This window comes from Peromyscus californicus, unplaced genomic scaffold (genome assembly GCF_007827085.1).
Source record: "Peromyscus californicus insignis strain IS unplaced genomic scaffold, ASM782708v3 Scaffold_19__1_contigs__length_69161282, whole genome shotgun sequence".
Classification (NCBI taxonomy): domain Eukaryota; kingdom Metazoa; phylum Chordata; class Mammalia; order Rodentia; family Cricetidae; genus Peromyscus; species Peromyscus californicus.
Window position 1 is genome coordinate 23,448,522 of NW_026294491.1, and position 16,806 is coordinate 23,465,327.

Genomic DNA, 16,806 nt, shown 5'->3' on the forward strand with positions numbered 1-16,806 from the left:
ACAGCCCTGGCTGTCCTAGAACTCACTCTGTAGACCAGGCTGGCCTCGAATTCACAGAGATCCACCTGCTTCTGCCTCCTGAGTGCTGGGATTAAAGGCGTGTGCCACCACGCTCTTAGCCGCTAGGCCAGCTTTTCAGTTCAAGGGTGTATTTTGGATAGATAAATATTTTTGGTGCCAGTGAATGTTAGTGTGACTATACCTGTGGACACTAGAGAATTCCCAGAGCTCACACAGAACGAGTCACCTTGGCAAGCTCTGCACAGGCCGCCTGGCTCGTCGCCTTCCCCTGGAGCCTCACTGCACCCCCTCCTCAACAGAGCCTCCAGACCCCACTTCATCTAGGACTAGATCTTGAGACTGCACACTTACCTGGGGCACTTACCTCCCAACCTTGTAAACACGTTGTGCCACTTTAATTAGGGAACTTACCTTTTTTCAAAGTCTTAATTATCTGAGATACAAAGAACTGATAGAAATAGAGGTTAAAGAATGTAAGGGGGTCCTTTTTTTAATTAAAAAAAAAAGAAAGTTTCAGTTTATAAGGATTGACAGAAATTTTACATTTACGATTCCCTGTATCAGTGGTCCTTAACCTGTTGGTTATGGCTCTTTGGGGAGTCAAACAACCCTTTGACAGGGGTCTCCTAAGACCATCAGAAAACACAGGTATTTACGTTATGATTCAAAACTCTAGCAAAGTGACAGTTATGAAGTAGAAATGAGAATAATTTTATGGTTGGGGTTGCTACAACATGAGGAACTGTATTAAAGGGTCGCAGCATTAGGAGGGTTGAGGACCACTGCTCTATATACTAACTCTGTGTTTCCATACCTGTCATTGGGACTACATCAACCTCTCCATACTACATATTCTCTCTCTCTCTCTCTCTCTCTCTCTCTCTCTCTCTCTCTCTCTCTCTCTCTCTCCTCTCCCTCTCCCTCTCCCTCTCCCTCTCCCTCTCCCTCTCCCTCTCCCTCTCCCTCTCCCTCTCCCTCTCCCTCTGTCCCTCATGCTGAGGCTAAAACTCAGCACCTGTATATACTAGTTAGATGGTGTACCATGAAACTACTTCAGCCTGCAAATACCTTTCTAACCGTAGATCCCTCCCATTGGCCTTTTGACAGGCCCTGGGATTTTCTGATTATCAATTATTTGCTGTGTTCCAGATCCAGTAGTAACTGGGCTCTGGCACCAGTATCTCTTACATTATCTCTTACAGTCTCTCTTTGGTCCTCTTCTGTGTACAAAACACACATGCTGTATTGTAAAGCCAATCTCCCTTCCTTGAACATCAGTGAAATCTTTCTTTCCTACTTACTGGCCTTTATCAATTTTATGCAAGCACCGAGAGAATGGCCAGCCTGGCCTTGCCCTATGTTCTCCAAGTCCCTTCACTGTCAGACTCCGGCCTTCGGGGAGCGGTCTAAGTAAGAGACGCTCACTAATTCTCCTGTGTGTGGTCTCAGCTTTGCCTCTGTTCCAACACATTCTTTTTCATCTTTAGACAAACGAACAACTTTTTAAAACCCAGGATCTTGCTGGTCTCAAACTCACAACCCTCCTCCCTCAGCCTTCTAGGTGCTGGGATTACATGTGTGTGCCTCGGGGTTCACCCCCAACATACTCTCTTACTGCATCTGTTGTCTGGATTTATCTTTGTCTATTGTTTTTCTTCCTCCAGACTAGAAGTTCTTTAAGAGAATGAGTCATATTACTTCTGGACCTGTGGCCTTTTCCCATTTCTCATTCCCACGTCTGTCTATACTAATGCGTTAAATTACCAATGCCATTTACATTACAAATAGACTAGAAACAACACAAAGGTCAAGATGATCAATGCAGTATCGAGGGACAGGCATTGTAATGGTGCACAAAGTACGTCTCGCAGCTCAGTGTTTAAAAGATGTTCCATACACAGTTCTCCAAGCAAGGATTTCTCCCAAAAAATTCATTTATGCTGGGAAATTCTACCTGTAATCTCAACACTCAGAAAGCTAAGGCAGGAGGATTGAGAGAGGCTAGACTGAGCTACATAGGGAGATTCTGTCTTAAGGAAAAAAAAAGTGGGGCCAGTGAGATGGTTTAATAGGTAAATGTGTCTGCTGCCAAGCCTAATGACCTGAGTTCAATTCCTGAGACCTACATGGTAGGAGAGTGCCAACTCCCACAGCTTGCCCTCTGACCTCACATATAAACAATGGTATACGTGTGCATGACCTCATGTTCTCTCTCCCTTTCTCTCTCTCTCAATGAAGAAAATGTCATTTTATTTATTTATTTATTTATTTATTTATTTATTTATTTGTTTATTTATTGGCTTTTTGAGACAGGGTTTCACTGCGCAGCTTTGGATCCTTTCCTAGAACTCACTCTGTAGCCCAGGCTGGCCTCGAACTCACAGAGATCCACCTGGTTCTGCCTCCAGAGTGCTGGGATCAAAGGCATGTGCCACCCGATGCCTGGCGAAAACGTAATTTTTTTTAAAAAGCAGCACTCAAGAGGTAGAGGCAGGAGGATCACAATTTCAAGGTCACTCTCAACTACAAGTCAAATTTGAGAGTAGCGTGAGCCACAAAAGAACCTGTCATAAAGACACAAACAAAATCCCAAAGAGAACACTGTCTTATCGTTCCCTAACAAAAACGTAATGACCAGGCGTAGTCATTACATATTGGCAGAAAATAATTATCTTAAATGTGCACAACACTCTATTTTTAAAGCCTAGGCAGTAAGCATGGGATGTGTGTGTGTGTGTGTGTGTGTGTGTGTGTGTGTGTGTGTGTGTGTGGCTGCAGTTGAAGGTAAGTTGCTTAAGCATGACTAACTTTTCCTGTCCCAGCATCCTTCATCAATAGCTATTAAATATTAGGCTGTTTTTGTGTCATCCTAGATTTGGGTTTTATGAGTTTGCTTTGTTTTTGTTGTGGTTTTATGAATGTGTTCCCCACACTGCAGTGAGTGACCAGCAGTGTTTAAAGAGCTGTGTATAAAAGATGTTTCCTGTTTTACAGCTTTATTAAAGTTAATTGACAAAAGCTGTGCTTGTTGATGGTAATAACATAATGTTTTGCTTTATATATATAGTACAGTGATTAAGTCAAGCTAATTAATATGCCTCACATACTTATACTTTGATATACGCTGTTGTATTGGTTGTAGTTACCATACTGCACAGAGAATCTTCAGAACATATCTCTTCTGTCTAATTGAGATTCTGGTCTCTTGAACAACCTCTCCTCACCTCCAACCTCTGTGGTTGTTTTTTTTTCAGTTAAATATATTATAATGATACTTGACATATTTAGCATGTGCAAGGCTCTAAGTCCAGTCCCTAGCACCAAAAATAATAATAAGGTAATAAACAATTATTGATATTTCATAGCCAGAAAATTCTAACACTTATGTTTAAGTTTGAGTCATTTAATGTTGGGCTTTGCCAGTTCTCTGGGCAATACCACAGTTGGTTTGTTTGTTTGTGTGATGCAGGAGATCCAACCCAGGGCCTCCTGTATAGGAAGCAAATGCCCTACCACTGAACTAAATCCCCAAAGTCCCAACATAAATAGTCACCTTACAAATGAAAGATCAACTTATAGTGTATGATCTTTCCAACAACAGGGTCTTTTTAGAGCCCGAAGAAGGATAGCACCAAGTTATAATGAGTCAAGAAAGATGTCCCATGGGCTGGGCATAGAGCTTAGTAATAGACACTTGCCCAGTATGCCAGAAGTTCAGGGTTCAACCCCAAGCACCAGAGGGAGGAAGGAAGCAAGCAGAGTAGCATACACCTTTAATCCCAGCACTCCAGGACGAAGTTGGGTCTTTATGAGTTTGAGTCCACCCTGGTCTGCATAGTGAATTCCAGGTCAGCTAGGATTACACAGTGAGACCCTGTGCCAATGAAGAAAGAGTGACAGAGACAAACAGAAAGAGAGAGAGAGAGAGCACTCAAGGCATTAGCATCTAGTTTTGTTTTTTTTTTTGAAGCAAACAAGTTCTCAGGGCAAATTCTCCTCAGGAAAAGTCATAGAGGAAAGGAAACACAAAGAAATTCAGTTGAGTAAGTTCTCTGTGTGGCCACTCTGACTTAGGACGATAGCCAAGTCTATCCAGAGGACTGATGGGGATGCTTCATTTCCAGCACGGTCCAGTTCACAAATACCATAATGTCCTCTCAAGAGCAATTACTCCTCTTATTTTGAAAGTGGCATAAAGCTACATTTCAATTTACAAGGGACAGACATGAGAATATGACCAAATGTCCCGGAACACCCCAGATGAAACGTCTAAGAGAACACTCATGGTCTCCTTTCCCCAAACCCGATTCTGCCAGCCACCCAGTTGCTCAGGTCATAAATACCCCTTGTCTTTCTCTGTCTCTCATTCTCAACCTATGAGCAAATCATTGGCCTCCGCTTTCAAAAGAGAGCTCAAATCCAACCATTCCTTACCACCTCAGGCTGCTATCCCTCACTGACCCACACCCCCGTCACTTGCATAACACATCACAACTGATTCCTATTAATCTTCTCCATTCATAAGGTCAAAAAAAAGATTGAAGTCCTTCCCATGCTCTGTAAGGCCTAATATGATCTGACCTTCTACATTTTCTTCCTCCTTCCTTCCTTTCTTTTTCTTGTTCTTATTTTTTATTATTTATTTATTTATTTTTGAGACAGGGTCTTACTCTGTAGTCCAGGCTGTCCTGGAACTCACTAAGTAGTCCAGACTGACCTGGGACCCATGACGATGCACCTGCCTCAGCCTTCCAAGCGCTGGGATTACAGGCATGAGCCACCACACCCAGTCTATGGCCTTGGACATTTCCAACCTCTTGTCTTCCCTTCTTCTTCACTCGCTGGGTGCATAGGGTTTGACCTGATACACCAAACACAGATCCTTTCTGACCTTGACATTTCTCCCTTGGTAAAGAACAGTCTCCCCCGTTGGTCAGATTGCTGATGTCTCCAGAAAAGATTTTCTTGTCCTTCCCAGCTAAAGTAACTCACCCTTCTTGACCACCCTCCCTGCTTTAGGGTGGACCACAGCGCCCTGCTTTATTTTTTTGTTCTTAGCGTTGGTATCATCACCCCCAGGAAATCAGTTCCATAAAACCAGAAGCTCTGTCTTTTATTGGTCACTGAATCCTCAGTACCTGGAATGGCATCTGGCACATAGAAGATGCTCAATTAATACTTATTAGATGAGACGGCAGGGTTGTGACCAGTGACAGAACACTTGCCTAATGTGTATGAAGCCCCCCCTTTTTTTCTTTCTTTCTTGCAATACCATATAGTTTTTATTTTGACTATAAGTTTTCTTTTGTCATTTTATCTTTTTTACCTAATCCTGAAATTAAAAAAAAAAAGTCATAGAGCTAATAGGAAGTTCTGGTGAACAAAATAATGCAGTGGATATTTGTCGACTACCTTCCGCTCTCCGTCTGTGGAGAGAACACGGAACAATGTAAGAGACGATGAAAAAAAGTAAAGAGACAAATTCAATGTATTCCGTTAAGTGCTGCGTTTGGTGATAAGTACATGAGGTTTTCAGGCATGTTGGAGAGAGGGAAGGGGTCCCCGGATGGTGAAGGTTTGGCTAAGAGACAGGTCTTTGAAGAACGGACAGCCCACTCCTGAGCTTCCGTCTCAACAGAATGCAGACATCCTGGGTCAGGACGAGTCTAGAGGTCAATGTCTCGTCAATGTCTTCCCAAGGAAGTTATTTCACCAGTGCTATCTTTCCCCATCATGAATGGCCATAGATGTTATGTGACAGGAGTAACTACCATCTATTGACTGTGTACTAAATACCAAGTGCCCAGACCATTTAACCATCACGCCAGCCTAGAGACGGCTACTGTTGTCTTCCCTCTTCGACAGCTTGAGAGGAAGGCTTCCAGAAGTTAGACTTTCTCACCTCAATACATCCAGGAAGCATCAGCTGTTGAGTGCCAAGCACTCATCTTGGAGCATAAAACATTAAGCTGCTATGTAAATCCTATATTTTTGAATACTTGGAAGTTTTATTATTATCGGAATAGTTTTTATTTTTATTTATTTATTTATTTTGGGGTTTTTCTAGACAGGGTTTCTCTGTAGCTTTGGAGTCTGTCCTGGACTAGCTCTGTAGACCAGGCTGGCCTCGAACTCACAGAGATCCACCTGCCTCTGCCCCCCAAGTGCTGGGATTACAGGCGTGCACCACCACCGCCTGGCCGGAATAGTTTTTATAACCATAGACATAAAAACAAGCACACATATCTCAGTTGGCTTCTTGACACACACACACACACACACACACACACACACACACACACACACACACACAAAAAAAAAAAAAAAAAAAAAAAAAACTAGATAGAGAAATCAGTGACTATTCTTTTTTTTCCACTTCCACCCCATGTATACACTTTCTGGAATGTCAACATTAATATTTGTGCTGTTTTAGAAAGAAAAAGAAATGTCCATTTCTTTTTAAAATAATAATGCCAATGGTATCCTCACAGCCATAGGCCACGTGTGAAGGGCTTCACCTTCTTGGAGTTGTCGCTCCTACCTCCCAGAGAAAGAGATGGCATGGAACTAAAGATAAGGAGAACAAACCCAGAGAAGTCACTCAATGTCTCAGTCACCTGCTGAGAGAGGAAGCCATACTTTGAACTCAGCTCTCTCTAATGCTAAGGTCACTGCTCGCTTCTGGGTTGGCTCAAGATCTAAGCCAATGCAACACACAGAGCTAAAGACAAAGTCACATCACGACGTAGTAAACATTAGCAGCCCTCAGACGGAAAAGCATCTTGCTTTCTGAGGCAGCGTTAACTTTTCGCCCTCACACTTCAGTGATTCAGAAACTCCAACTAAGCTAAAGAAGTAGTTGATAACAAATGGGTTTATGATAACAATTGGTTTATGAATTCCTGATGATAGTCAGTATATTAAATAAGCTTTCAAATGGCATTTTTGAGCCTTATTTCATACATCTGTCTTCCACAGAGTTCACGCACAAATGAAAATTTTCAGCTGAGATATTAGTTTTGCTTTCACGTGCTACTCTGTATGTTACCATTCTACAAAATTTGAAACTATCCTAGTAAATGAGCATATCATAATTTGCTTAACTAAATCTTACTGGACGTAGTTCCAGTTTTCATATTATCGTCCATGCCATAATGGCCATCTTTCTAGATTAAAGTGATGGTTTCATCCAACACCCCTGAATTTTAAATTCATCACCTTTGAAGGCACAATAGACTTCACTGAAATAAACAACTCCAGTCAGATCCATCCCAGGCTCTGCTGGCAAGGGTGTGAAAAACATCTCACTGCTAGCCATCCTTTCCCAGCTATCTCGAATTGCCCTCTCAAGGTGACTGCCGACTTTGCCAACTGAGAGGTTAGTTTGGGATAGCACTGTGGAAGTTTGGGAGCCAGGGAAGTTCCCAGGAAGCCTTCGGTGTGATGTAAGTGAGGGGCTGCTGCGTCAGGCAGAAGAAGATGGCTGCCGGGTCAGGCAGAGGAGACGGATGGACGGACTGAAACAGGCTTTGCCATGAATCTTAAGGACAACGACAAGAGTTAGGGTATTATTTCCTTCCCCGTCTTCCCAGGACAAGGCCAATACCTAGTAGCAAAGAATGGCAAATCGTCTTCATTCAAACACTGTTTCTGAGGGTGGGTGGAGCTAAAGGGTGGGGTGCTAAGTAAGTCAAGGTCAATGGGAAGGTTCTAGCCATCCCTCAGCACCTGTTCAGGAGAGGAGAGAATTAACAGCCTGGGAGTTACAAGTTTGCTCCCCCTCTAGTAAGTGGCTGAATCAACACATGGGTGACATCACCAGTACAAATCACATTATGCTATTTTCCTTCCTTCCTTTCTGTCTGTCTTTCTTTTTGATTTTTTTTTAGATTTTTAAATTTTATTCATATGAGTGCTTTGCCTGCATGTATGTGTGTGCCCACATGTATACCTGGTGCCTGTGGAAGTAGTGAGCATCCATGTGGGTGCTAGGGATCAAACCCGGGTCCTTTGAAAGAACAAGTGCTCTCTTAACCATTAAGCCAACTCTCCAGCCCCATACTATTTTCTTACAGTTTTAAAAAATATTCATTTTTGCCAGGCGGTGGTGGCACACACCTTTAATCCCAGCACTCGGGAGACATACCAGGCAGATCTCTGTGAGTTCGAGGCCAGCCTGGTCTACAGAGTGAGTTCCAGGACAGCCAGGGCAGTTACACACAGAAACCCTGTCTCCAAAAATGAAACAAAATATTTATTTTCGAAAGGTGATATATTCATATATTCACAATTTACAAACTAAGACTGGCACTCAGGTATGTGAAGTCCCCTGCCAAGTGTGGCATTCAGCTACCTCTCATGTCTTCTCTTAACCAACGTTAATTTAAGATCCTCTTAAAAACCTCGACTTGGGGCTGGAGAGATGGCTCAGCCATTAAGAGCACACACTGCTCTTGCAGAGGACCCAGGTTTATTCTCAGCACCCACATTGGGAGCACATGCTGCTCTTGCAGAGGACCCAGCTTTATTCTCAGCACCCACATTGGGAGTTGACGCCTCTGGTCTCCTTGATTCCTGGCACTTGTGTATATACTTTGCACAGACATACAGATTTTTTTATTTTAAATCTAAACAAACAAACAAACAAACAAACAAAACACAAAGCCCCACAGCTTAGACTCAGCACGAAGGCCAGATTATCTTAGCTTTCAAAAACAGACTGAGCCCAGCACCAACACTAAATTTAAACAGCTTGACTCTAGTCCAACAACATAAACATCCTTTATTTTTCACGAGCCATATATATCAAGACTACATTTTTCAGTAAATTAAGGGAGAACATGCTGTCAATGTCTTTTATTTTTCTATAATTCTATTATCATCAAGTTAACAAAATTGGCAAGAATGAGGAAAGGATGCAGAACGGATCTGTTTTGAATATGAAAACACATCATAACCAAAAAGACCATTGCAACTGTTAACAAAATCAGGCGTCGATGGGTTGAGATGACTTGGTGGGTAAAGGTACTTGCAGCCAAGCTCGAGTGTAATCCCTAGACCTACATGGTGGAAGAAAGAACCTCCATGACCCTTGTGTGCCTTACACAAAAATGAATGAATGAATGAATGAACGAACAAACGAACGAAAGAACAAACATAATTTTATAAATTAGGCTTAGACATTTTTCACATTTTAGGGAAGTGTTCTCCCACAGAGTTCCACCCTCAGCCCTGACACTGTATAAAATCACTATGGTTATCTCATAGCTTGTACAATTGAATTTAATGTAAAGAAAGTACTGAAATAGTAATTCCCAGGTGTTTTTTTGTTTGTTTGTTTTTGGATTTTTGAGACAGGGTATCTCTATATAGCCCTGGTTGTTCTGGAACTGACTATGTAGATCAGGCTGACTCAGAACTCATAGAGATCCACCTGCCTCTGCCTCCTAAGTGCTGGGATTAAGGGCATTTGCCACCATACCCGGCAGGATTTTATTTTTAATTTCAGAGAAACTTAATTGAGTTTCATTTCCTTTTTATAATGAGGAGTCATTGTTAAGTCTTTCGCTTTTATGAAAGTGCTAACATTAGGTGATTTAAGCATTTCTTACATAATTGACGTCTGTGCTATAGTAAATACAGGTTTGTTATTCCGTGGCAGTGATCTGAATTTTTTTTTTCTATGCCCATCACTTTATTACAGCATGCAAGACGACAGCATAGAAGCATCCACTTCCATCTCTCAGCTTCTGAGAGAAAGCTATCTGGCTGAAACTAGACATCGTGGGGACAACGAGCGAAGTCGAGCGGAGCCTTCCTCCTCCAACCCTTTCCACTTTGGCAGTCCTTCTGGGGCTGCAGAAGGTGGGGGCCCAGAGGACCTTCCGGATCTTTCCGCCTTCCTGAGCCAAGAAGAGTTAGATGAGAGTGTCAACCTGGCGAGGCTGGCCATCAACCACGACCCTCTGGAGAGAGTGGATGAAGCGCAAGCTCGGAAACGTCTGTCTTCCGACCAGACGAAGAAGCTTTCGCCCAAACCAAGCTTCGAGCCTGCCTTCTGCCAGGACAGCCCTCGAGGTCCTGCCCGCTCTACGGACAGTCCCCCGGAGACAAAGAAGCCACAGTACAGTTCTGAAACCCAGTCCAAGAAAGTCTTCCTGAACAAGGCCGCCGATTTCATCGAAGAGCTGTCCTCCCTCTTCAAGGCTCACAGCTCCAAGAGGATCAGACCTCGGGCCTGCAAAAACCACAAGAGCAAAACGGAATCCCAAAACAAAGTCCTGCAGGAAAACAGCCCCGCCTTCTCAGATCTGACAGAGAGGCGAGAAAGAGCCTCGGTACCCATCCCCATCCCCGCAGACAGCAGGGACAACGAGCTGAACCACGCGATCGAACAGCGGGAAGCCAAGAGGCGGGAAGCCGAGCTGGCTGCGGGCGAGGCTGCTGCTGGCGACAGCACCCCAGGGTCTTCGCCTTCGTCCCTGTACTACGAAGAACCTCTGGGGCAGCCTCCCCGCTTCACACAGAAGCTGCGGAGCCGAGAAGTCCCGGAAGGAAGCCGAGTCCAGTTGGATTGCATAGTGGTAGGAATTCCACCGCCCCAAGTAAGGTAAAAACAGCCGGCGAGGGGCGTTTTAGCAATGCTATCTGTCTGCCGTGATTGTTGTTCCGGAGAATTCCATGCTTCCTTTGAGCAAAGGAGCTAGGATGAAAAGCAGGAAGCTAACATTAGCCCCGTAAGGGATTCAGGTTGCTCTATGGCTGTGGCTGTAGTTGGCTTGGTGCTGGAAGAGGACGTGCTCAGCCTGTGTGAGGGCCTGAGATCAGCCCCTCACCCCAGCACGGCAATAAATAAAACTTCTTGGGCTACTAGAACGCTTGTCTAGCTAGCACGCTGGAAGTCCCAGATTCCCTCAACACCACAGAAAGCCAAGTGTGGTGGCACAAGCCTATAGTCCCCCAGTCAGGAGGGAGAGGCAAAGAGGATCAGGAGTTTAAGGGCATCTTTGACTACATATAGAGTTCAAGACCATCTGGGCTACATAAGACCCCGTCTCAATTTTTTTTTTCTTCTAAAAGCCACATACTTTTAAGATTTTAAAAAGTATATGTATATTTGCATATGTGCGTGGATGCTGATGGAGTTCTAGGCCAATCTCAGCTACATGGTGAGTTCAGGGCCAGCTTGGACCACGTGTGACCTTGTCCCAAATAATGACAACAAATGGAGAGGCAAGCAGTAATATAGCTTTTAAGACAGAGTAACACGGTGGGTAAGGTCAGTTTTTAAAATTTCAGCCGGGCGGCGGTGGCGCACGCCTTTGATCCCAGCACTCGGGAGGCAGAGCCAGGCGGATCTCTGTGAGTTCGAGGCCAGCCTGGACTACCAAGTGAGTTCCAGGAAAGGTGCAAAGCTACACAGAGAGACCCTGTCTCGAAAAACCAAAAAAAAAAAAAAAAAAAAAAAATTCATTCCATGTATATAAAACACTATTCTCCCTAACTTCCAAGTCTTTCCCTAATATGTCTAATGAGTAGAGGGGATGTTCGTCGTGTGTGTGTGTGTGTGTGTGTGTGTGTGTGTGTGTGTGTGTGTGTGTGCATCAGCCGGTCCTTGCATTTCCGGGAGCTCTCTACCTTCACCTCCCATCTCACCCACGGAGCCCTGGAAGAACAGACAGACACTACCACGTCTGGCTTTTACAAATTTAGACTCTCATGCTTGCTAGTCAAGCTCTTGACCACTGTGCCGTCTCCCCAGCCCGGAAGACACTCATCTTTGTTGTGCCTACCACAGTCAGCCGTTTGAGGCACACAGGCAAAAGCTTCAGGGCTTACACATGTCATACCTAACTGCATGTCCGAACGTTAGTCTATACTTTTAAATATTCCCTTCTCTGTTTGTGGTCCCACGGAACCCGGAACCAACCTTAGCTTCCCAGGTGACATGTGTTCCCTCTCTTATTACCATATGGCAACATGTGAATAATGCCACTAAAATAGATCGGTTTTGTGGAGAATTACTAGTATTCAGAGTCCTGTAAGAGTTACTATGAGCCGGGCGGTGGTGGCACACGCTTTTAATCCAGCACTCGGGAGGCAGAGGCAGGCGGATCTCTGTGAGTTCGAGGCCAGCCTGGTCTCCAAAGCGAGTTCCAGGAAAGGCGCCAAGCTACATAGAGAAACCCTGTATTGAAAAACCAAAAAAAAAAAAAAAAAGAGTTACTATGCTTCCCTAATCACCTAATCACTGCTAGAATATGATATCATGACCACGTGACCTTTATTCTCTGTAAGTCAACAGCATTTCATCTTTTTCTTTCATAATATTCATACTATAAAGCAATTGTATTAATATGAACAATTGTATTTTATATATGCATACTAATTGAAGGTATCCTGGCCCAAAGACGTACTCATATATCAAATTTTGCTTTCAAGGGCAACATAAAGCATATCCAATATTATTTTCACAGTGATGTAGACGGTTTACTATCAGGTTACCCAACTGGCCTTCAAAGCAGGGTTTGGAGGGTTTTGAGTCTTGAGCATTCAGCATCACTTCTCACCCATGCTGGTCCCTAAGGAATGTTGAGTGAATCAATGAATAAATAGTGGGTGGGGAAAACTATACTTTCAGGGACGTTCTCCTAGTTAATGACTGGAGAAGTCCCTTGGAGTGTGAAAAGTATTGAGAACCCTGAGGAGAGGGCGCAGAGTGAAGCTGGTTCCTAGTGTGGCTTCCTTGCACTTGGCATGAGCGATTGATCTTGGTTCTCCTCATTTGGGAGAGAGAGGAGAAGGCAGAGGACACCATCTGAGTGTTACAAACAAACAAACAAACAAAACCAGAAAAGCAAGAGATTTGCCTTACATTTAAACCATGAGTTAGACAGTTGGCCAAAGATACTGGAGACAGTGGGAACGGTGGTGTTCAACCTTCTCCTTTAACTATGACTGATGACACAGCCCGGGCCTCTGGTCGGTAAAGCTTGTGAGGTGTCATTCCAGAAGCATGACACACGTCCCTCTATGGCTTTTGGTCAGTCTCAGTAAGCGGTGAGACCTTAGATTACAGAACATACACACTCAGAGCGGTCCAGTCCAACTCACTGGTTTCTGGACACAGACTGGTTTCTTAAGAAAAAGACCAAATCCCTCAAGGAGTCATTCTTCCCTTTGCTCAGTGGTGACAGCCTCGGCTATAAGAACGAATTCAGTACACCACCCCCAAAAAATCAACCAGGATTATAAAGTACCCCTTCCCCAATCAACGTAATCCAGTAGCCACCCAAAACTGGTTAATCAGCCAGGCAAAAAATGTACGGCTCTATACATTTCCAAGCCAGAGAGGTAACTCAGTGGAGTACAGTGAAGACCTGAGGGTCAGAGTTCAGCTCTCCAGAACCCACGTGAATGCAGGATTCGCAGGTATACTGATTAGCTAGCCTAGACAGAATGGGCGAGCTCCACGTTCAGAACAGACCTAGCCTCAGTAAATAAAGTGGAGCGCAATAGAGGAAGACATCTGATGTGACTTCAACCTCCCCCCGACCCCATTCATGAACATGAACTCACACATATGTGAACACGCGTACACTCATGCTCACACACAAAACATGTATGCACACACAAAGTGAGAGTCGTGTATGTGGCTTCTGTGAAGCAATACTAATTTTACCAGGGAAGAATTCCTCTACTGATAGAGTTCATGTCTATACCAACAATTGTTCTGAGGCCAGGAGACCTGTGGGAATTCATTACATTCGTTTCTGAATGAACTTGTACTGAATTCCCAGACTGCAATTGTGTGAAGAAAACTATAATTTTCCTGGTCAGCTATCAGCTATCGCTGTTTCGTTCATACAGTTTATACAAGTCTACTCAGAAAGCAATATTTGTTTAGTTTTTAATTTGCTCACACCATTGTCAACGCAAATATACAAATAATATAAATGCCGCCAGGCGGTGGTGGCACACGCCTTTAATCCTAGCACTTGGGAGGCAGAGGCCGGTGGATCTCTGTGAGTTCCAGGCCAGCCTGGTCTACAGAGCGAGTTCCAGGAAAGGCACAAAGCTACACAGAGAAACCCTGTCTCAAAAAACCTATATATACATATACATATATATATATATATATATATATACACACACACACACACACACACACACACACACGCGCGCGCGCGCGCGTGCGTGCGCACCTATGCCTTCTAGGAGGTTGAAATCCAATTAAAGCAGTCATTCTAATTTCTATAGTAATGACCCATATGTTCTCAGGCTGAGAACCAGGAAAGCTGAAGAAAGCTGTGGTAGAGGCCTTGTAGTTGTTGAACTTTGAAGACCAAACAGGAGCTAGTTTGAAATGGACTTACTCATTATTCGACAAACACCTAGTGAGTCACTAAAGCTGTTCCCCAGGAGTTCAAAGCAATGAGCTATAGGAGGTCAGTGACCCTGTTTTAAAACCACATCTAAACCATTGTGAGAGGGCAACTCATAATCGAGTACAGAAATTAGATAGACATGTAATCAGAACGCTGCAGTATCATATAATAAGGGCTGTACAAGGAGTAGGGCTGGGGACGCTTGAGCTTGGTCCCCAGCCCCACATGAAACCAGACACGGTGACACACGCCTATAATCAGTACTTGGAAGGTAGAAGGGTCAGAAGTTCAAGGTCAGCCTTAGCTACATAGCAAGTTTGAGGCTAGACTAGGCTCCATGAGACTACCTTTAAAAAAAGAAAAAGGAGTACAGGATGCAGTCGTAGCTCAAAAGAGACATCAGCGTGCCTGCCTGGAGTGCAGGATAAAGCAAGCATTGGACCCTGGAGTGGGAGCAGGGGTGGGGGATAGGGGTACAAAAAGCAAGTGAAAAAGCCCAGAGGCAACTGCAAAGGATGAATCCTGCCCCGCCAAGGAGGCCTGTTCACAGGCTACAGATGCCGGCATTGTAATATTTTTATCTGGCGGGGAGGAGACTGACCTACCCAGAAAGGAGAATGGAGCCAGATGATTCTGAAGGGCCTGGAAAGCCAAGTCTAGAACCCACTGGAAACTGTCTAAGGTTGTGTGTGCAAGGTGAAAGGTGCCATTTCGGGAGGATGATTCCAGAAAGCTGGATTAGATCAGGAAAGGGTGGAGTGCTGAGTCTTCTGGGGAAGCCGCGGAGGGTGTCCCAGGCACCAGATACTCCAGGGGGGTGGGTGCATGCCAGGAGAAGGAGAAGAGAGGGTGCCAGAGACTAGTGTTGAGAGGAAGCTGAACCCCATGACTGACGAGATGGGAGGGATGATTTCAGAAACTACTCCATTTGAAAAGCCTGGGCAACATTGTGCTGGGGAGGCAGCAAGGTGCTCCTGGGGGCTCCCTGGTGGATAGTGGGGTGCTTATGCTCCAGTAACCGGCTCTGTACCCGTGTGCATAAAGGCAGTAGAGGTGGACTTGGGGAGAGGTGAAAAGAGATCATGAAGTCGGGAGGGAGGTAAGGCAGAAAAGGTGGTCTGGACAGAGTCTGAAGGGAAATGGGAGGCTTTATATGACCAAAACACATTGAATGAAAATATAAACAGGCAGGCAACTTCATAGGCTATATATACCCAGGAGCCCCTGAGTCAGGGTCTTCAAATGAGGCCAGAGACTGTATTTTAACAAGCTGCTGGTAACTTGTTGATAATTGATGACGTCTAGCAATGCGTGCGTGTCTACTCTGTCTATAATTAAAAACGGGGGGAAAAAAAAGTTAGGGGTCAGCGAGATGGCTGGGCAGGTGAAGGTGCTTGCCACCAAGGCTGACAACCAGAATTTGATCCGCAGAGCCCGCAGGGTGGAGGGAGAGAGGTGACTTCTGCAGGTTGTCCTCCAGCCTCCACACACACAGTATGGCACGTGCATACCCACCCCCCCCCACACACACAATGTGTAAGTATTAACTTTTTAAAAAATTAAGTGTATAGTAAGTCTGTTGTGTAAAAATTTTAGATGAATGTGCCAGGCGGCAGTGGCACACGTCTTTAATCCAAGCACTCGGGACACAGAGCCAGGCGGATCTCTGTGAGTTCGAGGCCAGCCTGGGCTACAGAGCAAGCTCCAGGACAGGCACCGAAACTAGATGAATTCAATGAGACTGTCGATATTCTTTTACTCCGTGACTTTGCTTCCTTAAGTATCTATAACTATTCACTCATTTCCATTGCTGTGCAGTATGCTATCGCATGGCTAGATTGTTGTGTTACCCATGTACATCTGGTTTGTTCAGTGTTTTTTCCCACACGAATAATGATATATACTTCCAATATATCCCACGGATGAGTTTTACCTGTTAGGTTAGTGTGGGTAGGGATGGAACTGTAGGCAGTGGATGTATAACTGCAACTCCATAATAGCAGCAAATTGTTTTCCCAAAGAATTGTCCTGATTTATGTTCTCACCAAAATAATGTAAGGATTTTGGTTATTCTGCATCGTTGCCGATATCGACGCTACCAGTTTAACCATTATAATGGGTATGAAGTGCTGTCTCATATTATTTAGTTGTTTCATTTTTTAGCTGTATTTATTTATTTACTTTGTGCATTCCTATGCCATGGTGTGAATATGGAGGTCAGAGGATTATCTTGCAGGAGTCACTTCTCTCCTTCCACCATGCAGGTTCCTGGGACAGAGTTCAGGTCTTCGGGCTTGTCAGCAAACGCTTTTAGCCCGGAGCCATCTTGCTGGCCCTAGGTGTTCTTATTATTCTATGGAATTGCTTAGTCTTTTCTTTTTTGTAAGATGTTTCAAGT

General features: G+C 44.3%; 1 protein-coding gene across 2 annotated transcripts in view; it reads left to right on the plus strand.

Moving 5' to 3' along the window:
* Mypn (myopalladin) overlaps positions 1 to 16,806 on the plus strand; it is a 107,753-nt gene that overhangs the window by 24,027 nt on the left and 66,920 nt on the right. For both annotated transcript variants that reach the window (XM_052744832.1, XM_052744833.1), the window contains exon 2: positions 9,725 to 10,630. In XM_052744832.1, the coding sequence (XP_052600792.1) occupies positions 9,726 to 10,630 (905 nt within the window). In that variant the 5' untranslated portion in view covers position 9,725. The remainder of the gene's footprint in view (positions 1 to 9,724; positions 10,631 to 16,806) is intronic.